The following is a 24,079-nucleotide window of genomic DNA, read 5'->3' as shown; positions in this document are numbered from 1 at the left end:
AACAAATGTGTTCGAAAACTTTCGGTGGTTTCCGAAAAATTGTAGATCGCTTCCGGAAATTTTGCGGTGGGCTCATTCGAAAATCCTCGGCAGTTTCCGTAAAGTTGAAAATCAACGCAAGTGGAACTTCCACGGTAGACTGTTTGCAGTGGATCATGTGATATCGAGACATAGCTGGTTGACGGAGATGTCCGGAATAAGTCGAAGGGTTTACGACTGTTTTACGACTAATACCGAATAACACCGACGAATTTCTAAAAACGGATCTGAAGAATTTAAGATGAAATTTTGAAGAAAAAAAAAACGATGAAAATGGCGTTATGTTAAAATTGGAATGTACTGGCGTCGTTGTTAGTTCAAATCATATTTATTTTTAACTGCGTGAGTTAATAACCACACGGCAACCATGACCATCAACATCTGAAATAAATGGAAGGGAGTTTTACGTCATTTGAAAAAAAAGGGGGGGGGGGGCGTCTTCATCTTCACAATGGCCAAGGTATTACGAATTTTGTCTTATACCTTGACTATAATGTTCTTGTATCACCGAAGTTAGTAAATGCAGTAATTTGATTGGATTGTACGCTAAAGGATACGGTCCTTGACGTCACAAATCGTAAAATATGCTTGTATCAAGGCTTTCGCGATTAGTGACGTCATCAAACACTTAGTTTTAGTGGAATTGCAGGAACCACAGACGTCTGATTGGAAATTGGAATGGTACAAATTGATGCTATCAGTGTCCCGATACACATTTTTTAAGAAAACCTCTTTACAATCTCTTTAAGGGAGATAACTCTTTAGACCTACCTCTAGAACGAGAATACAGACGCCAAGTCCTATCACTATGCCTTGATAATCTGTGAATACTTTTTCTACAGCTGCCTTGCAACCCTAAAAATAATAGTAATACATATTTAAAGTGGTTAAAGGCCATTTCATCTTTACAATATCAAACTAATACGAACTTAGTCTTATACCTTGACTGCAATAGCTACCTTTCATGTATCACCGACGTTTGTAAATGCAGCGATTTGATTGGATTGTACGCTAGCGAATACAGCCAATCAGAGGCCTCAACAGAAAGCACTAAGCCATAATATTTGCAGTTTTTCTACGGAGGACTCTGATTGCCTGTATTCACTGGCATACAATCCAATCAAATCACTGCATTCCGTGATACAATAAAGGTGGCTATTACAGTCAAGGTATAAGATGAAGTTCTTTGACGATTTACCATTCGTTTGTCACGTGATTGTAATATTGCGACACTGCATAGAGTTTTTATCTCCACTGTAATCTAACAAGTTTTCTTCTGTAGTCATGTTCTTGTGACATTATTTTTTAACCAATCAAAGTGTGTCATGTAGAAACCGTTTCTTTACACCAGGGACGAAATGTTGGTTAGTGAAACCAAAAGAAGCTATCAAACTATTACGTCTTATACCTTGACTGCAATAGCTACCTGTCATATTGCCCTACTTAAGGTTTCGCCTATCCCATAATTCGTCATAGTTATCAAGAAACGAAATTGTTCCTGATTGGAGTTTTTCGGACTAATCTAAATGAAATGTTCATACCGTTGCTATGTACGAATTGTTCACACTGGGGTTCAATGAACAAAGAAGCATTTCTGTCACATTTTCACTGGAACAGCAGCTTTTCGGCACGACCATTTCGTCGCCATTTTCTAAAGTTTTGTTCCAATTAGTTGCATACATAAAATCGGAAGCATTTCTCCACCCACAGCATTTCTCCTGAAAAAAACCAAATGAATTATGGCATGAGTTATCTTCCATAATACAGTAAAATGGAATTTTTGGAAGAAGCTCTTAAAAGGTTGAGTGTATTTTGGCTAGAGTTGTCTTCCATAATACATTAAAATAGAATATTGTAGCATGTATTGTGTGTGCCTAGTAAAAGTCAAAGAATGAAGATGGGCGGGCATAAGTGTGACAGAGGGCAGGTCAAAGAGTCAAGAAGGATAGGCTAAAGAGTCAAAGAGAACAGGTCAAAGAGTCAAAGAGGGCAGGCCAAGAAGTCAAGGAGGGCAGGTCAAAGAGTCAAAGAGGGCAGGCCAAAAGTCAAGGAGGGCAGGCCAAAGAGTCAAGTAGGGCAGACCAAAACGTCAAGTAGGGCAGACCAAAAAGTCAGGAGGGTAGATCAAAAGTCACGGAGAGTGAAAAATAAAAACGGGATGGGCAAAATAGGAAAGAGGGAGGGAGCAAGATCGAGAAGTAGGAGGAACAAAATTGACTGACACTTACATTCTGGTGTAATAACTTCAGGGAGGAGGTGAAAGAACTCGCGTCGTCTTCATTATAAGTATTATTTATCTTCAATAATACATTATTATCAAGTTGACTTTCCCACTGAAAAAAAATGAAACAAAATGAAGTTTTACACCCTACAAAAACCATTTCCAAACGCAGGATAATTTTGAATATCAATGCCAAGACGTTTGATCAAGAACCAGCTGGTAGAAAGGATTCCATTATTCCAGTCGACCCAGCTATAAATGGGTACAGATAATCCGGGAAAGATCAATGCCAAGAGGTTTGATCAAGGACCAGCTGGTAGAAAGGATCCTCATTATTCCAGTCAACCCAGCTGTAAATGGGTACAGATAATCTGGGAAAGATCAATGCCAAGAGGTTTGGTCAAGGACCAGCTGGTAGAAAGGATCCTCATTATTCCAGTCAACCCAGCTGTAAATGGGTACAGATAATCTGGGAAAGATCAATGCCAAGAGGTTTGGTCAAGGACCAGCTGGTAGAAAGGATCCTCATTATTCCAGTCAACCCAGCTGTAAATGGGTACAGATAATCTGGGAAAGATCAATGCCAAGAGGTTTGGTCAAGGACCAGCTAGTAGAAAGGATCCCCGTGAACCAAAGTTGTTATCCTTGCAAATTTTGGGCGTTTCTCTTGCTTAGCTATAACTTACCCGTTCCTTAAAGATTATTCCTAACGTTACGGCTGCGACTTCGACTGCGATTAGGAAACAAATCATTATAACATACTGAAGAAAAAAGAAATGAAATCAACTGAAGTTTTACGTCTTTTTGTCTTTAATCATTGGGCTAAAATGGTGTGCAATGAGGGAAACTTTGCTAAGGTACGGTAGTTAAGATTCAAAATATTTGTAGTTGCAAAAAACGTGGCTTTCAAGGATAGACTCCAAGCAGTGTACAATGAGGGGTAAATTTGAGTTGAGTTGAGTTTGAGCCAGCTACACTGTGCAATGAGGGAAATTTTGCCCGGACGCAATAAGAGAAACGCTGCAATAATGACACTATGCCATATGCAATGAGGGAAATTCTTTCTAAAAATGAAAGTGTATACTTACAAAGCCCAATAGGTAAGTCGAGTTCGAGCGAGCTGCAGCGATGCCAATCAAGGCAAAGAGTGCAGTTGCTGCACCGCATGATAGAAGCACGATAGCCCCCTCTCGTATGAACTCGCGGTCGATGACTGTAAAGTCGACTATATAGCTATAGGTACTGAAGAAACTGTCTTCGTTAACTACCACCCATATTCCAGTTCCTAATGATACTAGACCGACAATCTGAAAAGAAAAGGAATTAGACCAACTTTCGTTTCGTTTTTATTATTTTTTATTTTTAGTGTAGCCACCTCACAGTAGGGTCTAACGACTGGACTATTTGAACATTCGTCAAAATAATCCTTTGACCTAATCTGATGACATCTACTTTAACCAATCAAATCCCTTCAATCTCTCACAAAACGCCAACGCTGGAGACGGCGTAAATTTGATTGGTTAGAGCTGGGTATATAAGGTCAAAAGGTCAATTTGACGAACGTTCAAAAGGGCTGCCGTTAGACCCTCCCTGGAGTAGCTATATCATAACTAAAAGCTAATAAAAATTAACGGAACATAGGCCGACCCAGGTCTAGTAAAATTCTCATACCGCATGATTATAAAAGGGGTAGACTGAAGCATTTACTCTGGCCTCTGATAGCTATTTTGAAAGTTGTCGGCTGGTGTAGAGACAGAAAAACTATGCCCTGTTATATGGTTTTTTCGCACCTAGACACCTGTTTTAGAATACAGAAAGGGATAAGGATCAAAACACGATACTTACCAAGATGGGAATATTTACAGCTAAGATTAAAAATTTGAGAAAACTCTTCATAGACGAACACATGTTCTCTGATTCACTGAAAAAAACGAAACGAAAGTAGAATAAAAATATTTCAAGAATGCCTTCTAAGATGAAATAGATCTTTCCGTGGAATGAAATGAATTGGAAAGGATCTTTCCGAGTAATGAAATGAATTGAAATGAATCTTTCCGAGGAATGAAATGAATTAAACTAGATCTTTGCGAGGAATGAAATGAATTGAAATAGATCTTTGCGAGGAACGAAATGAATTGAAATAGATCTTTCCGTGGGATGAAATGAATTGAAATGAATCTTTCCCAGGAATGAAATGAATTGAAATAGATCTTTCCGAGGAATGAAATGAATAGAAACAGATCTTTCCGTGGAATGAAATGAATTAAAATAGATCTTTCCGTGGAAAGAAATGAATTGAAATGAATCTTTCCGTGGAATGAAATGAATTGAAATGAATCTTTGCGAGGAATGAAATGAATTAAAATGAATCTTTCCGAGGAATGAAATGAATTGAAATGGATCTGTCCGTGGAATGAAATGAATTGAAATGGATCTTTCCGTGGAATGAAATGAATTGAAATAGATCTTTCCGAGGAATGAAATGAAATGAAATGGATCTTTCCGAGGAATGAAATGAAATGAAATGGAGTTTACTTCGTATGAAATGAATTAGACTGTATTTCTTAATGCAAGAACCCAGTGGGAAATGAAATTGAAAAGAAAGCCTTATGAAATGAAATTGAGTTTTGCATGAAGCTGAAAAAGTTGTGAAATGAAATGAAAAAATGAAATGATAATGATTCTAGACACACATGGATTTGAAAGCTCAAATTTCGACAGTGATCTGTAAACACTATTACTGATTAGCTACGCTAAAAATTCCTGTTTCTGAGACTAAGGTACGATTGGTCAAAAAATGGCGCATCTGTCCCTTTAAATTAACCATTTTGTGATATGTATCACCAAAAATACCGAATACAGAGTCGCATCTGTTTCTTGCACACACCTTTGATTACGTCATGATGACGTATCGTTATTATTTCGCAATTTTCTCGCCTGTGTATCTAATTAGATCTAATTAATTATAAAAAGTCCAAAATTAGAATCCGTGATACCAATTAAGGAAATGAACTTTCTAACAATAACTTGACTAATTAACCCTATCTCTCATATCAGCCCGATAACATCAGCAGTAGGGGGTTAATCGATACCGCTACGACCTTTCTCGCAACTGTTCAATAGATTCGCTTACCAAAGTACAGTTAACCCCTATTTTAAAGACTAGCTGTCCTGATGAGGATTGTGTAGCCGAAACCCATGTCGAGAGCATGGGGCGAGCTGTGGTCAATTTGTCTACATAATATTATTATTATGTGGACTCTCTGAAACGAATACCAAGTTCATTTTAAGAAAGTTAACTTAAATTTTAAAACTAGCTGCCCTGATGAGGATTGTGTAGCAGAAACTCATGTCGAGAGCAATGTCTACATAAAATTATCAGCTATGTGAACACTCTGAAACGAATATTGGTTTGAAAAACTCAATCGAGTTCATTATGATAAATTTAATCCCCATTTTCTACAACTAGCTGACCTGATAAGGATTGTGTATCCGAAACGTGTGTCGAGAGAAGTAGATGAGTAAATACATGTATTGTCTCAAGAAATGACGACTCGTCTTTTTAATTTTCAAACGTGGATAATTCTGGACACACATGGATTTGAAGGCTCAAATTTCGACTGTGAGCTGTGAACACTATTACTGATTAGCTTAGCTAAAAAATCCCCGTTTCTGAGACTAAGGTACGATTGGTCCAAAGGACGGCGACCTCGTCCCTTTAAATAGAAAAATATATATTCTAATGAGTCAGAAAAAACGGAAATTTACTTTTTATTTTTCGCCTAGTGTTTAAATAGTCAACCACTTGAAACCTACACGTGTGAAACATACACTGAATTCTTTCTGTTTAAATTTTCAAATCTCAAGGCTGTTTACGTTAGAATTGACGAATTTTGTGAAACAGTTACGAAAAGATTTAGCTAACTGTCGAAAAATTGAATATGAAATGGAAGCTACAATGAAAATTAAATAAGAAATAGAAGCTACAATGAAAATTGAATAAGAAATAGAAGCTACAATGAAAATTGAATAAGAAGTGAAAATATGGAAGTCAGAAATGAAAATATGGAAGTCAGAAATGAAAACTGAATAGAATTGGAAGCTAAAAATAAAAAATGGAAGTCAAAAATGAAAATATGGAAGTCAGAAATGAACATATGGAAGTCAGAAATGAAAATTAAATGGAAATGGAAGCTAATGATGAAAATATGGAAATCAATAATGAAAATATGGAAGTCAGAAATGAAAATATGGAAGTCACAAATGAAAATATGGAAGTCACAAATAAATGAAAAATGAAAATTAAAAGAAAATCACGCACACTCTTTGTCCAGCGTTTGTGTTGACTTTGTTGTAGTAACTGAAACCAAAATGACAAAATTCAGAAAAAAAATAAAATCTACTTTCTACCTAACCCCTAACCAAACTTCGAACTTTAAACTGAATATATACAAAACCAACAATTCCCAAAATCTGATACTAAAAAATCCCAGAACTCAATCAAACTAAAAAAATCCTAATTAAAAATCCCACTTTAAAGAAAAAATAATAAATAATCGGAATTTTAAGTATATATGTCCAATTTAAAACAAAAGATCCCAAATCAAAAATACTTATTAAAAACACAATTCCTAATTGAAAAAATCCCAATTAAAAAATCCCAATTAAAAAATCCCAATTAAAGGCACAATTCCTAATTAAAAGACTAAAAATCCCATTAAAACAAATCCCAATTAAAGGCACAATTCTTATTTAAAACAAAATATCCCAATTTACTTAGAAAATAAATCATAATTTTAAAAAATCCCAAATTTAAAAAATACCAAATTTAAAATTCAAATCCCAATTATAAAATCCCAATTAAAGGCACAATTCCTAATTAAAAGACTAAAAATCCCATTAAAACAAATCCCAATTAAAGGCACAATTCTTATTTAAAACAAAATATCTCAATTTACTTAGAAAATAAATCCCAAATCTAAAAAAATCCCAAATTTAAAAAAATCCCAAATTTAAAAAAAATCCCAAATTTAAAAAAATCCAATTTTTAAAAAAATCCCAAATTTAAAAAAATCCCAAATTTTTAAAAAAATCCCAAATTTAAAAATATCCCAAATTTAAAAAAACCCAGAAAATATCAAGCATGACATATACCTCGAAGACATATCCACAAATATTGAGAATAAATGCCCACTTCTAAGTTATGATATCCACTAAATACAAAATAAATTCACCGTTATACAAAAATATACAAAATATTTAACACAGATATTCTAATGTTCAAGATGACACCGAATTGACAAATATCCTTGTGTACAATACAAAAACGTTTTGTCCCCAAAACACTTCAAAGACGCCTTTTCAACTTTTCCTTAATGCAAATTTCGGTTATTGAAATCGAAAATTCGAACAATGGCATTTAACAACTCTTCCGAATAAAACACATTTGTTTCGAATATTCCTTATGACTAAAATGGGAAATTTGAATTTAAAAGCTTTTCGTTACTACGGTGACTAAGACAAACATTCGGGACGTAGAGTTAAATTTCGTTCAAAAATGTCATCGAATTTTTTTTTAATCTGATAAAAATACAGCTCAAGAATTCGTTTGGTTTTTTTTGATTTTTTTGTTACTTCGTGCTTACTACGATCTGTAAACATTCTTAAAGAAGTTATGTTCAGAAAATTAACCAATCGAATGATCTGGTTATATAAGGGGTTTATCACGTGACCACATGAAATGTAGGTATTAGGTGGTGATGAAGGAAGCACTGGTACAGTCATCATAATTTTTCTTACCTTGAGGAGGACTCGAACCCATGGTACACAATCTCAGAAGAATGCTGTCAGATCTAGTGTGGGTGAAGTAACCCATGGAAACTTAATGAAAATATCAAGATGATATTCCAAATAAGACTCGAAGTTCACATAAAAACCCACTGAAAATTGTAGGCTATGTGGACTCTCAAAAGTCAAAAGGTTAATTTAATGAACGTTCGAGAGGGCTGTCGTTAGACTTTAACTGAAGTGGCTATATTAAAAATAAAAGCTATAAATCGAAAAATTTTAATTAGACTGTCGAGACTAAACCTGTACAAAATGTGGTCCAAAAACCCGACTGAGGTACGTTGGCGAATGTAAACAACACAAATATACTCTTTCCCGCCTTTTAGTATTCTAATAGTGAGGAAAGTCATAGTGTGACGTCATCACCAGAACCGCCCTGGGTGCTATTTTGGGAAGTATCTACGTGTCGAGAGACAAAAGAGGTTCGTCCTAATGAAATGATACATGAATACGGGCCGGGCGATTTCTTGAACCTACGACCCTGGAATGTGTGAAGGCGTTTCATTTGACCAGTGTCCATTATTGTCAGAAACATCTACCTCTATTCCAGCTCCAGATCGCTATTATGACAGTTTAACAATTTTCAAAAAAGCTATCAGAGACTGGAGGCAGATTTTTTTGGTCTACGTCCGTCCATTGGGCCCTTACAGTTGCATTAAGGGAGTGCCGGAGACGTAAAAATAGTTTACATTTGAAGGGGTATGGTTCATTTTCGTTCGGCCCCTGGGTGTGCAATGAGGGAAATTGTGCCAGGGTAGAGACATAACTAACTTCATTTCCCAACTGTCGAGATCTCTATCACATACACAGCCTGTAATACACTCATCTGAACCCGAAGACGCCATTTCCATGTCAACCTCCTTAAAGAGACAGGTTAACCATCCTCATTTGACCAATCGTACCTTAGTCTCAGAAACAGGAATTTTAAAGCTAAGCCAATCAGTAATAGTGTTCACAGCTCACTGTCAAAATTTGAGTCTTCAAATCCATGTGTGTCTAGAATTATCCACGTTTGAAACTTAAAATGACGACTCGTCTTTTTATGAGATTCTGATATATATAGAAATAGAAGGTGAAATTGGCATTCAAACGACTAAACGCCTTTATTCTATGTCAGACCTCAGACCTCGCCCCCAACAATCAGTAATAGCCTCGAATGCAGAAGAACAACAAATCGAGCACCTCTGTCGTGTAAGTCAATCGTTTTGTAGATTCTGTTACGACAAAACGACTGAATTAAAATTTGAATAATCAATATACTTATTGAGAACAGAAAACAAAAACAGCCAGTTCAAATTATTTAGCAATGTGTTGCAGTATATAGGTTAATGGCTTCAGGTTTTGATTATTATTCCAATGAGCGCAATTCTTACAGTGTTAAAGGGGCATTCCCCCTTTTTATGTCAAATTTTTTTTCGCTCAAATTTACGATAAGTATACACCAAAATGTAGAGAAATGTCCCCTTTTAGCGTATCTGAAAGGTTTAACTAAAAAAATCCACTCGTTAATTTTCTAGCGCCAAAAATATTTTAAAAACATTACGTAAGGTTTTTAAGTTCGTTATGTTTTTTGAAAGCTGTTAGAAAACTACTGTACGGATTTGAGGAAAATAAACGCCTAATTGTAGAGAAATATATCTTCTACGTATTCTAAAGATTTCAACTAATAATATCGAGCCATTATAAAACCAAATTACCAAAACAAGGTCAAACTGCTTAATTAACAATTAGTACTCTCTGTTTTTAATTAACCCTTTTAAAACAAATTCAGTTTGATCAAGTTTTTGCACACTACCTCTCCATATAAAACATTCCTTGTTATTCCTATGGACACTATGTGTAGATCGTTAAAGGGGTGTTCCCATGGATAAAATGCAGAACCTAATGGAAGATGAGCTTTTGATATCTATAGATGATGATGACCTTTCTATACCTATATATGATGATGGTCATGATGATGATGACCATTGGATACCTATTGATGACGATGATGAACTTGAGATACCTAATGGATGATGGTGATGATGATGATGACCATTGGATACCTATTGATGACGATGATGAACTTGAGATACCTAATGGATGATGGTCATGATGATGATGACCATTGGATACCTATTGATGACGATGATGAACTTGAGATACCTAATGGATGATGATGATGATGATGATGATGATGATGAACTTTGGATACCTATTGATAATGGCGACGACGATGATAATGATGAACTTTAATCCCTATAGATGATAATGATGAAAATGGTGACGATGATGAAGAACTTTGGATACCTATTGATGATGATAATTTTGCTAATCAAACTGATGGTGATGATGATGATGATGATTATTCGGATGATAATAATAATGATTATTAAGAGCAAATACATAATGATGATGGAATAGATGAATTAGTTAAAGATGAACAACTATTTCGTTAAAATCTTGATCATACAAAACAAAATGCCCATTTGCTCAAAAACTAAGTGGGAAGCACCCTTTAATCATTCTGTCTTTGAAGGTAAAATGACTAAACTAAAAGGAATTTTTGTGAAGCATTGTTAATCAGTTTTATCATTTTAATCACAAGTTGAATAAAGACGAAATTAATTTGCATTTCACGACTGACTAAATAGACACGCAGTATGTCAATTTTAAATACTGTCACTTTTCCCCATTACACACTGCATGGCGTTGCCTGTTTTCAATGGCCAAATTAAGGTACCTAAAAATAGGACGTAAAACTCCATTTCAATTCAAGAATGTGACAAAATTTCTCAATGTTATTCATTCATTCGTTCGTTCGTCGTTCGTTCGTTCGTTCGTTCGTACGTTCGTCAATTCATTCATTCATTCATTCATTCATTCATTCATTCATTCATTCATTCATTCATTCATTCATTCATTCATTCATTACGATCTAACTAGCTCGGTAATTGGTCAGTTGTAAGACAAAACCAATTCTAATTGGCAAAGATATTAACGAAATATTCGAAAAAAGACAGACTTACCTTTAAGCATTCGCCAAAATTCGTTAAAAAAAATTCGTTACTCCGAAAGCATTCGTTAGACAGGTAAACTTCAAAGCCTAGCGAAAATTGCCAGGTGTGGCTTGCTTCTGACTATAGGCTTGTTGTTCCATACTGCGCGCGAATCTTTAAAACCAATACCGACGTCAAAATGAGAGAAGCTTATTGATTGGTTGCGACTCGATGTAAGCTTGGCTACGATTGGTTGATATGGATATCGATTTAGCGTTTAATTTCTCGTCAAGAGGGTTAATGACTGAGAGAATTTATTGTAATTTTGTATGAAAATATGATCTATTGCTACTTCTAAAATTCAATAAACTTTGCTACTTAAAGCCATAGATGTTTTCAGAACATAGGCGCGTTCGATTACTGGTTCGTTAAGAGCAGACTTTGGGAACGCACTCACTCGTAATTCTTTCGCGTATATGCATATACTTGAGTAATTGTTGCTTACACGTGTTTAAGGTATAAGTTCCTCATCAGGACAGCTCGTTTTGGAAATAGAGCTCAACTTTCCAATATCGGACTTCGGGCTGAGCCAATCGGTAATAGTGTCCACAGCTCACTTTCGAAATTTGAGCCTTCAAATCCATGTGTGTCCAGAATTATCGCCGTTTGAATGTTAAGATGACGACTCGTCAATTTAAGATACTCTGTGATATATAGAAAAGATATCTATAGAAATAGTGAGTAAAATTCCTAGTTTGAAGTATTTTGAAGGAATTATGTGATTTTCGTACATTCCCAGTACTTCTGAAGACTATTTACATATATTCAAGACTCAAATCCCCCCCCCCCCCCCCCCACCCCCACAAAAATGAAATGGTGCATCAGGATCAGATGTGCAGACTCTTATAAAAAGGTGCCTGAGCATCAATCGCGTAAATTGATTTATTAGTAGTCTGATAAATTAGATACATGTATTGTCTCCCCTTAATCCAATACTTTCATATTTTATCAGTGGCGTTACCATACCCTCCCCAGAAATGGGGCTAGCCCGGCTCGTATTCGATTCTTCTACTTCGATTACTGCTCATATTAGAAAGTCAAAACTGTACTCATCAACCGAGTCTATTTACATTGTCCAATTCGATTACTGCTCATTGACTAATCGAGTACATAATAACCTAGTCTATTTAGTTGTCCAGTGCGACAATTGCTCATTAGGCACTCATTAGGCAATTGAGTACATAATCGAGACTATTTACATTGTTCACTTCGACTACTACTACTCGTATGAGAAAGTCACCACTGTAGCCTACTCAACAACCGAGACTATTTGGTTGTCCAGTGCACACTAGAGCACAAAATTGTCCATTTCGACTATTATTGTTCCAAAATACAAAGTCAACACTATACTCAATAACCGAGTCTATTTGCATAGTCCACTTCGAATACTGCACATTGACCAACTTCGCAAAATAATCGAGGCTATTAATATTGCTGTACGTGAGTATAATTCCGAACGGTTATAATATCAAAGAACGTTACTTATATTCAATTATAAGACCTACATATTCTTAAAGTCAGTTAAAATCGACAGTTGTGCTTGTTTGGTTGTATAAGGTAAGGATAGGCCGGCGATTCTTCAAAACAGTCTTGAAACCTCTTGAAGACGGTAAGGATTAAGCAATTCTGAGACTTAAGGCAATGTCCAATAAGTAACTAAAGCAATTGTGCTTAGGATCGTAAAGTGGTTTTCCAAACTTTGTATGTGTTTTAATGTGTATCGGGGACACTGATAGCATCAATTTGCACCATTCCAATTTTCAATCAGACGTCTGTGGTTCCTGCAATTCCACTAAAACTAAGTGTCTGATGACGTCACTATCGCAATATTTGCTAATAATATTTGAGGATCTATGCGATAGTAACGTCATCAAACGCTAAGTTTTAGAGGTATTGGACGTCTGATTGAAAATAAGAATGGTGTAAATTGATGCTATCAGTGTCCTTGATACACATAAAAAATTAAGAAAACCTCTTTACTATCTCTTTAATGCCCAGTATGAATCAAAATATATAACGGTCATAAAAACAGTATTTTTCGTTTAAAGATGGGTTTCCTTATTTTTTAGTGTCAAATTAAGCAAACTATTGTTTCTAATGAATTATCATGTATTCTTAATCATATCATTATGTTCTTATTGCATATAATTAAGAGTTTTAACCAATCATAAATGTCCATGTATGTACAGTCTGGATAAACGAAAAAAAGACTTTTTGACCTTTCTTGATCGGTCACTCATTGGAATTCTGCTGGTAATTCTCTTCTAATTTAGTTAATTATGAATTAATTATGAACATGTGAGACAAACTGGTATTTTTCCAAGTCATTAGAACACATCTACTTTCTTTTCATATAAGTATTAGCATTTTCATTTTCATAAATAGAAACAAGGGAACCCATCTTTAAGTAGGTTAATCACATTCATATACTTAACAATATGCATTAAAGCGAAACGTCCTCACCATTAAGAAAGAAACAACTATATTTTACAAGGACAATCATTTAGGTTCACAAGGATCCTTTCTACCAGTTGGTCCTTGGCCAAACCGCTTGGCATTGATCTTTCCCGGATTATCTGTACCCATTTACAGCTGGGTTGACTGCATTAACGAGGACAAAATAACTTATTCAAGATCACTAAACTTTCACAAACCGACTTAGATAAGAACCCACGACAACGAACGTGTTTGACGTAGCCTATTTGACGTAACCAAGCAAATGACGTCATGCTATAGAACCCCACTTCATTGAAATCAGTGAGAAGGTACTTTTTTTCTATGTGGCATGTACCCTTTAAACTTGTTGCATGACAAAGCTTATAAACTGATATATTCATATGCATTTCTTTCGTAAAGTCGAGCAAAGATCTATAATGCACAGCGTGACTTCCGGCTTCAATCTTAAACACAATAATGTTCATAGTGGACTCTCACACAGGGTTGCCGATTTGACACACCCGTTTTTATTAGCTTTCATATTTAGTACAGCCTCTTCAATTAGGGTCTTAAGACTGGTCTATTGAACCTGATGACCTTTGCTTTAACCAATCGAATGCCTTCATTCTCACAAAATACCAGCGCGGGAGAGGGCAGACATTTGATTGGTTAAAAGCAGGGGTAGGTTAAAAGGTTATTTTGACGAACGCTAAACTAAATATGAAAGATTATAAAAGAAGGAACGAAAGTTTGGGCTAATCTTAATTAGACCATGGTGTTTTTATAACATGATTCTATTTTCAGACAGCGATATGGCGTACCCAAATGGAACGTTTACTGAATACATGTTTGGCTACTTTGACAAATATTCAAAAAACGTCGCTTTGGTAAGTGTGCTTTGTCTTATCGTTCGCTTCTCTAGGCATACCTTGACACATGTCCTTGATCTCGGACACAAAACCAACTAAAGTCGAGAACTGTGTCTAATTCAATGCCTTGGAGTTCGCGGTAGTTTCCGTCATATAGTTCGAGATGAAACCAAATCAAAATCAAATTTGTCAAATCGATCCAACCTTCAGTTCCGCAGGTCTGAGGGGATGACATGGAAAAAGCCTCTAGTCGTTAGGACAGGACAAAAATATCACGACTCCTTGTACAATAGACTCTGTCTGCTAAAGATCCCTGGACAGATGGGAATCGATGCTTCCTGGTATTCGACTATGCACAAGAGATGGTGATGCGTCCAGATCCGAAATCATAGAGTCAATCAATAAAACTTCCTTATGGCATGACCCACCTTCAATCATCGTATCCCGACTACGGGTTGAATATTGTCTTTGAGTATGACGAATGGGGATGTGGTTTGTACACGATGGTCTTCATTAGGACCAGGATGAAGCAAAAGGACGTAAAACTCCATTTCGTTTACCCTTCACACCACTATTTGCAGGTAGAACTGGATACAGACAGAAGAGTGACGTACGGAGACCTGAAGACACTGGTAATCAAAGCAGCTCATGGATTCCGAGATCTGGGTGTACAGCAAGGCGACGTGGTGTGCATCTTCTCTACCAACAACATAGATTATGCCGTGGCTTTCTTCGCCCTGACGTCTTTCGGAGCCACGTTACAGGCCACGAACCCCTTATATACGACAGGTGGGTGTCAGCACTACAATCCGTTGACTTCTGGGTCCTCTGGCAGTCTCCAGGTCTCAAGGGGTTTCCGCCCATCGGGCCTCGCCTCGGAGAGACACCTGTCACATTTGGTCCCCTACCCCTCTAATTTTCTAATAACGCCCCGGAGTGCAGATGGAACTACTATACTGTTGAATTTTCAGGTGAACTTCAGACGCAGTTCGTTCAGTGTAACACCAGATATGTCATCACACTTCCACCTTTTGTGGACAAAATCAAGGAAGCGTCGACAAAGAGCATCAAGGTGGGTGTACTTCCGGTTTCTTAAGATTAACTTCCGGCTACAACGTTACCGTATTACGCACTGTACGCAATAGGTATAAAAGGCATCGATTAGTAAAACCATGATGGTTGAACTTCCTGTTTCATAAGATTTACTTCCGGTTACTGCGGACTATGGGTTAAGCCAAAAGAACCATCAACTTGTAGCATTAACTTCCGGTTTTAAAATACAATGCAATGTTACATCGTAGAGGGAGTACTTCCGGTTTCAAAACAATTACTTCCGTTGTGCTCTAATTTTATATAATGCTCTAGAAGGAACAGGATTTAAACAGGGGGAGAGTTTAATTTGATGCTTTCTATTCCAGAAAATCATAGTAATTGGCGCAAGTCCAGAAGGATGCGTCTCATTCGATAGCTTGGTTAAGTCATCTAAGGATGGACTCAAACTGCCAAAAGCAGATTTTGATCCAAAGAAAACTGTGGCATGCCTGTTGTTCTCTAGCGGGACCACCGGGTTACCAAAGGCAGTCATGTTAACTCAGTATAATCTAATAGCCAATCTGGTACAGCTCCGGTAAGTCTCCGTGTCTTACAAACGAAAGAAAGAATCGTTTTACAAGAATGACATGATCATTTCTACCAGCTGATCCTTGAGACCTTGACCAAACCTCTTGGCATTGATTTTACCCAGATTATCTGTACCCATTTACAGCTGGGTTGACTGGAATAATGAGGATCCTTTCTACCAGCTGGTCCTTGATCAAACCTCTTGGCATTGATCTTTTCCGGATTATCTGTACCCATTTACAGCTGGGTTGACTGGAATAATAAGGATCATTTCTACCAGCTGGTCCTTGATCAAACCTCTTGGCATTGATCTTTTCCGGATTATCTGTACCCATTTACAGCTTGGTTGACTGGAATAATAAAGATCCTTTCTACCAGCTGGTTCTTGGCCAAACCCCTTGGCATTGATCTCACCCGGATTATCTGTACCCATTTACAGCTGGGTTGACTGGAATAATGAGGATCCTTTCTACCAGCTGGTCCGTGACCAAACCTCTTAGCATTGATCTTTCCCAGATTATCTGTACCCATTTACAGCTTGGTTGACTGGAATAATGATGAAAGGTGACTTTTCAAGGTCTCCAGACCTTAAAATGCCGACCGATATTAGAACCAACTAACACCATTATATCTTACAGGTCCATGAAAATACTCGAAGACGATTCCGTGCTGGTGTTTCTGCCATTCTTCCACCTGTATGGTCTGGTAGCCATCTTGAGCTCGGCACTGACTTGTGGTTCCAAGATGGTATTAGTGTCCCGGTTCCAGCCGGTTCCTTTCATGGAGGCCATACAGAAACATCAGGTAACATCCAATGTGGAATCTTCTTAGCATCTTTCAAAATTACTTAGTTTAATGGATTTTTACTTAGTTTAATGAATTATTACTTAGTTTAATGAATTATTACTTAGTTTAATGAATCATTACTTAGTTTAATGAATTATTACTTAGTTTCAATAATTTGGGTCATCCAATATCGGCCAATATTTTGTTACAAAATCGAATCGTATTGGTCGAATACTAAATACTCGACCAATCAAACTTGTCGTTATTACAGATTAAAGTGTTACATCTGGTGCCGCCTGTGATGGTTCTACTAGCAAAACTACCAGAAACCAAAAATTACGACTTGACTTGTGTACGAAAAGTTGTGTGCGGGGCAGCCCCTTTAAGTATCAATATTGAATGTGAAGTCAAGGAGATTTTCAAAATTCCTTACGTTAGCCAAGGTAAGGTGATTTAATATATTACTTTAAAGGGGTATAGCCGTCTAAAACTTTGTTTTACCACTTCCGGTTACATCAATTCCTTTTATTTGATGGGAAGAATGACTATAATAGTTCCGATCAAATTTATACGTCGTCACTTCCGGTTATTGCAGGAAGTTTTTTAATGGAGTAGGATGAAAATAAAGTTTGAAATTTAAACGTCATTTCCGGTTATTATTGTGGCTTTTAATTGTGGGGTCACTTGCGGTTATTACTGTAGCTTTTAATTGTGGGGTCACTTCCGGTTGACATTGTAGCTTTTAATTGCGGGTTAACTTCCGGTTATTATTGTAGCTTTTAATTGTGGGGTCACTACCGCTTTTTATTGTAGCTTTTAATTGTGAGGTCACTTCCGGTTATTATTGTAGCTTTTAATTGTGGGATCACTCCCGGTTTTAATTGTAGTTTTTAATTGTGGGGTCACTTCCGGTTATTATTGTAGCTTTTAATTGTGGGATCACTTCCGGTTTTAATTGTAACTTATGATTGTGGGGTCACTTCCGGTTATTATTGTATCTCTAAACTGTGGAGTCACTTCCGGTTATTTTGTTCCAGGTTATGGTATGACGGAAGTAATGGTCACACACTTGGACACAGAAGAAAACCACAAAGCTCATTCTGTAGGACAACCTTTGGAAGGTATCAAACAAAAGGTATGGCCCGGTTTTAAAAAAAATAACTAACGAAATACCCGAAAAAGTCAGTAATGCATGCCGGAGGAACGGCATGAAAACTGGGTGTGTTTTGCACAACATTCTACCCTAGATTCTCTAATTGCCCACCGCCGAAGCCATATTCTTTACATCGTATCAAACATCGCTCCAATCATCACAACCTATCAAGTACGTCAATGACCCTATTAGAATAAGATGGACTGTTCCTTATCACTCTTCGATTAGGTGTTTCAACTCTGCACCACCTTTTGAGAGTCCACATGGTTAATAAGCTTCATTTTGGGCTGTTTCAGATTATAAACCCGGAAACCGGAAAAGATGTCGCCGTGAATGTTGATGGGGAAGTCTGTATCAAAGGGGAACAAATCATGCTGGGTTACCTGAACCAACCGGAAGTCACAGCCGCCATGATGACTGCTGATGGCTGGGCCAGAACAGGTGCGTTTTGACTTTTGCACGGGCTTACTTAGAGCTCTGATTGGATGATATTATTGAATTGATACAATTGACCAATCAGAATTAAGTAACACTCTTCGGGAAGAGTACCGGATCTATATTCCTCGTCCTCTTTCAGGTGATGTTGGTCATGTAGACGAAGATGGGTATCTATTTATAGTCGACAGAATAAAAGAACTCATTAAATACAAAGGACATCAGGTAAGAAGACATGTTCCTTTCGCAACGTCGAACACCGTTGTTAAAGGAACATGATTAGAAGCAAGATTCGGGTGCTGACACTGGATTTTGGAAGACAGCTTTGGGAGGAAACTGTGACCAAAGAAATCTGCAACTGGGGCCAATCCCAGTTCTGAACTACTTGGTCACGCTATTTCATTTGGAAACACCATTCACGGATTCTTCCGTCCTCAAGTGATGTAGAAAATTATAATTCCGTAACAAAAGTGATTGCTTTCTGGCATTGTTGTTTTGTTAATTAGCCAAAAAGTGGCATTAGCCAGCTTTGCTGTTGATCTCTGTCTGTAGCTTACGAGGACTCGGCATATTGCCCTTTCAGAATGACTAGACCCTTTTTTTCTAGAACCTCCGACCTACATCCGACGAACCACACATTCCAAAATGACCAGCCATCACCCTTGATGAACATCGATTTCCCATGATTGTAGGTGGCACCGGCCGAGTTAGAAGCCCTGTTACTCAAACACCCGTCCATAGCTGACGTAGGAGTTATCGGCGTTCCTGATAGTGATGCCGGGGAGCTCCCCAAAGCTTATGTTGTGCTCAAGAAGGATCAAAAGCTTAGTGAAAAAGACATTGTAAACTATGTTGCTGGTAGGTTTCAATTCAGCTTTTAAGCTCTTGAGACCAAGTACCACGACTTTGAGCTTATGGTACTTCCCAAAGCTTCCGTTATGCTTATTGTAGGAAGTGTCGCTCATGCTCACCCTTCTGTACCTTTGCGATTGGGTTTATCAACTTGGCGTTCTTTCAGAGAGTCTACAACTTCATATGTAGAAAACTCAACTGGATAATGCATCCTTTGGATGAAAACCAACGTTCAGTGAATAAGGTTTTAAAATGCGTGTTCGCGTACTCGCAAAGTATGAAAACTCACCGAACAGGAGTGACTAATACTGACGATTATTTCCTTTCAGAACGTGTAGCGCCACACAAGAAGTTGCGAGGTGGTGTAGAGTTCCTGGAACAAATTCCGAAGAGCGCCAGTGGCAAAATCCTGAGACGTGTTCTGCGTGATAGATTGAAAAAATAATATAGGCCTACTTTTGTACGTTAGTGCTTACTTTTAGTGGAATTGCAGGAACCACAGACGTCTGATTGAAAATTGGAATGATGTCAAATTGATGCTATCAGTGTTCCTGATATACACACAATATTTAGAAAACCTCTTTACAATCCCTTTAACCCCCTTTGACCTTACCTTGCTTTAACCAATCAAATTTCTGCTCTCTGCATTTTGTCAGAGAGTGAAGGAATTTGATTGGCTAAAGCAGATTAGGTCAAAAGGTTATTATGCCGAATGTTTAACAGACCAGTCTTTAGACCCTAACTGAAGTGGCTTTATTAGAAATAAAAGCTAATACAAAAAACAACGCAAGTTTAGTCTAATTTTAATTAGACTAGTAAAATTGGATAATGACGTAGCACCATTGAGTTCAGTGTCTTTCGTCCTTACGGCTTCCGTATCAAGGGTTGTTCACCATCTTACTCATACACCTTTGACATATCAATAGAATTTATGCAGCTGAGTTCATAAATCTGGATAGAAACCGTGTTAACAAACTTTCCAGTGAGATGTTCAGGGGACTGCACTGAGCTACACCTCCTGCCGCCTGCAAAAAATAAACAACCATTACCGTCGGTCCTTTTTTGCAGAATTTGATAGCAACTGGAATTTCAACGACGGCCTAGGAATAACTTAACCCAAACTTACTAAAATTAAATTATAATTTCGTATCTTTTTTGTTTTTTGATATTTTAGTGTCCATTGTAATCTAACTAGTTTTCTACTAAATGTTCGTTCCAATGGTAGTATTCTTAACCAATCAAAATGTGTCATGTAAAACCCGTTTCTTGATGTAATAAGGGGTATCGAAACTGTGGTTCCTGCAATTCCACTAAAATTAAGTGTTTGATGATGTCACTAATCGTAAAGTACCTTATATGATATAAGCATATTTCGGGATTAGTGACGTCATCAAACAATTAGTTTTAGTGGAACCACAGACGTCTGATTGAAAATTGTGTCCCTGATACACTATAACTTACCGTACAGGTGCAGTTCCACATCTGTGAACCGTCCAGGGAGTCCGTTATTAAAGCGTAATCATTTAATGTTAAAAATTCATAGTCATGCATGACTGGCTTGTTATTGTTGGTTTTAAGTTGTGGCATTTCACAATTAGGCCCTGCAAATTGAAATGAAATGAATCACAAATTGGACATGAAATGGGCAGGCTTTGGCAACCTGGCAACAGTTGTCCCCCATGGGACGTTCGTTTCCAGCGGATACTGATATCGCAAACTAGGTAGTTGTTGGTAGTCGTAGTAGTTGGTAGTTCCCCCATGGGGTCAGTCTGCCTATTTGTACCGCCAGTCTCGGGAGGCTGGCGCCGCAATTAATACCAAATACAAAACGTCGAACTTCCCCATAAAACCCGCATGGTACCTACCATTAGGACATGCCGGACAACACTGTCCGGGTATCCGAACACCGTCAACACATTCTGGCTGACACATGGTCATCTGACACACCCGGTTGCCCATCTCCGAACACATGCACACATCACAGGGGTTATCGGATCTACGAGGGTAGTACTCTCCTATACCATACATCCTCCCGTGTTTCATACAGCCGAGCTCCTCGCAGCAACACCCATCGGTGGACCACTGGAAGGCAAAGAAGCTCAGTTTTGAAAAAATATTTTACAGATTGCTCTAAATAATATGCTTTACCCGCTAATAGGTATGAAATGAATGGAGTTTTACGTCCTACTTTTCTGCACCATGTGGGCTAATGAAGACGGTTCAGATGATAGAGCTCAATTTCAGATGCCTGAAGCCCAATAGAAATCTTGGCAAACGATCTACCATGAAAGTTCTGCCCGCTTTACGGAAACTGCCGAGGATTGCCGAATGCTATCGTGGATCATTCAAGATGATACAATCAATGAGGTAGACATGAAATGAGTCCAATGATCATCCTGGATCATTCAAGGTGATAAAATCAATGAGGTAGACGTGAAATCGCGAGTCCAAAAGCCATCTTGGATCATTGAAGATGACAAATCAATGAGGTGGACATGAAATGAGTCCAATAGTCATCCTTGATCATTCATTCACACACGAAAAGATCAGAAAACCTTTCTAAACCCAAGCATAACAGAAACAGCTCAAAACTTACCCGGCCGCAAACCATTTCCTGCGAAGGTTTGTAAGGTATCGCACATGTCGGTCCATCACACACACTGCCTTGACCTTCCACGCACGTGCAATTTCGGCATCGTTCCCGCCACGTATAACCTGGAGATACACGTGCATCCGGCCACACCGTACATCTGGTACGAGGAGGCACTGCTACGACTGCGGCAGTGATGTACGTCAAGACGATGATAAACTTTGCTATCATTATAACTCCTGAAATGAAGAAACAAACACAGTATTAGCAGACGCAATGGATGGACATGGTGGTCGTGGGTTCAAATCTCTGTCAGTATGTGAAAGTCTGATGACCTTAAAGGGATTTTAAAGAGGTTTTATGCGTATACTGATAGCATCAATTTACACTCCAATTTTCAATCAAACGCCTGTGGTAATTCCACTAAAACTAAGTGTTTGATGACGTCACATGACACCATACCCCAGCTCTAAATACGTCACTCAAAATGGCGAACACAATTACTACTTCAAAAAGGAAATACTTACAGAATACTCTATAAGCCTACGGGATACTGTTTATGGAAACTAGTCTACGGAATACTGCACGGTATAGGCTGCGTCGCTGAATACGGTAAGCACTCTTAATCAAGCTTCTTGTTGAATATTGCCGAGCACTTTTACGAATTTTTCTGTACACTTTTACGAATTTTTTCAGTACACTTTATGTCCTTTTGTACACTTTTACGAAATCTGTCCGTACACTTTTACGAATTTTTCAAAACACTTTTACGAATTTTTCAATACACTTTGACGGAATTTTTCAGTACACTTTTACGAATTTTTCCAGTACACTTTTACGAATTTTTTTCGGTACACTTTACGAAATTTTCATACAAAAAAAATATGTACACTTTATGTAATTGTTCTACATATTTTCACAAATCTGTACACTTCTACGTTATTCCTATGCCTTGAGCAACAGCAACACTTAAAATGATATTTATTGATTTTCGGCAAATTCCGGAACGCTGAATCCGTAGCAAAAAGCTTATGGAATTTTCACAGAGCAGAGAACACCGTTTGATGAAATGTCTAGCAAGTCAAAATCCGTATCTTATATAGGCTATCACCTAATTTCCAAGGTATTGGTCGTACGCAATGCTGTTGGCGACACAAGGGTTAAACGTCAATTGAGGTTAGGTATGTACGAGTATAGTAAATAATATCCCAAGGGGTTAAAGGTCACGTTCAATGTTTGTAGGTTATCACTTGTATTGTCGTAGAACAACACGACTTAATTAACCCTGCGATCCTGTCAGTCTCAATCTATACCGTGTTTACCTTAAAAACGTCGCAATCAGTTGTGTGCCAGCCTCAGGAGACTCGGGGACAAATAGAGGGCAACTGACTCAATGGAGGGAGGAAGGGTACTTTCGATGCTGGATTCAAAATGCGGCACTCTGTGGAGGCGCCATAGTCGCAAGCCTCTCATAGAGCGTCGGAGAGGGTTCCCCAAACAAAATTTTGAAATACAGAATGAATTCGGCGCTGCATTCTGAATTCTGACATGTTTTGCGACAAAAACGTATAAAAACCATATTCTACATTTTTTTGAAATTAAAGTGGGGGTACAATTAGGGGTGCATTCTATTTTTCTAAGTCCCCGCCCCTCGCCACAACCCCCCCCCCCCCCCCTCTGTACCCCCACTGGTCACAGCACTGGGACAGATTTAATATATCTAATATTGAATACATGTAAAAAAAAAACTCGCATATTGTTATTTTAAAGTTAAAAGTAGATCTTCTTATTTTGAAGCCCGTGCACACCTCCCCTTTAAGTAAAATACGGTCCAAAAAAATGGCCATACGTCAGACATGGGCATAGATTCATAACAAATGTTGACAATTCGGTCATACCGGGTCAAATAATGACATATCCTTCATCATAAAACATGAATACACAAAACTATATGTGACGTCATCACCATTCGTCAAAATCTTGTCGGGTGGATATACCCAAATCAAAAACTAAGTCAGGTCAAACGGGATAGGGGCGTATATTGAAATTGCCTGAGGAAGGGGCCAAAAATTAGTGTTGTCTCTCCAAGGCGAGGTCCGTAGGGTCAAAGCCCCTTGAGGCCAGGGGTTTTGGGGCTACCAGAGCCCCCTTCTTCCCCCCAAGAGCCAAATTATTTCAGATGGCCTGAGATGA

General features: G+C 37.8%; 2 protein-coding genes across 2 annotated transcripts; one reads left to right on the top strand and one right to left on the bottom strand.

Annotated features, from left to right (window-relative positions):
* Window positions 1-351: 351 nt before the first annotated feature.
* Window positions 352-4,168, bottom strand: LOTGIDRAFT_167900 (hypothetical protein; the record flags this gene model as incomplete). Its single annotated transcript, XM_009065776.1, has 7 exons — window positions 352-420; window positions 811-894; window positions 1,581-1,757; window positions 2,268-2,372; window positions 2,947-3,021; window positions 3,349-3,567; window positions 4,106-4,168. The coding sequence occupies 7 exons, from the start codon at window positions 4,166-4,168 to the stop codon at window positions 352-354; spliced, it is 792 nt and encodes a 263-aa protein (XP_009064024.1).
* A 7,344-nt stretch (window positions 4,169-11,512) lies between these two features.
* LOTGIDRAFT_221356 (hypothetical protein) lies at window positions 11,513-20,550 on the top strand. The gene is made up of 12 exons (XM_009065775.1): window positions 11,513-11,822; window positions 14,386-14,468; window positions 15,032-15,239; window positions 15,422-15,522; window positions 15,869-16,077; window positions 16,709-16,874; window positions 17,128-17,299; window positions 17,894-17,991; window positions 18,306-18,450; window positions 18,587-18,669; window positions 19,137-19,302; window positions 19,626-20,550. The coding sequence occupies exons 2-12, from the start codon at window positions 14,394-14,396 to the stop codon at window positions 19,739-19,741; spliced, it is 1,539 nt and encodes a 512-aa protein (XP_009064023.1). The 5' UTR covers window positions 11,513-11,822; window positions 14,386-14,393; the 3' UTR covers window positions 19,742-20,550.
* Window positions 20,551-24,079: the final 3,529 nt, after the last annotated feature.

Source organism: Lottia gigantea (assembly GCF_000327385.1).
Source record: "Lottia gigantea unplaced genomic scaffold LOTGIsca_70, whole genome shotgun sequence".
NCBI classification, from domain to species: domain Eukaryota; kingdom Metazoa; phylum Mollusca; class Gastropoda; family Lottiidae; genus Lottia; species Lottia gigantea.
Note: the sequence above shows the minus strand (reverse complement) of the source record. Positions and strands in the feature narration are given on the sequence as shown.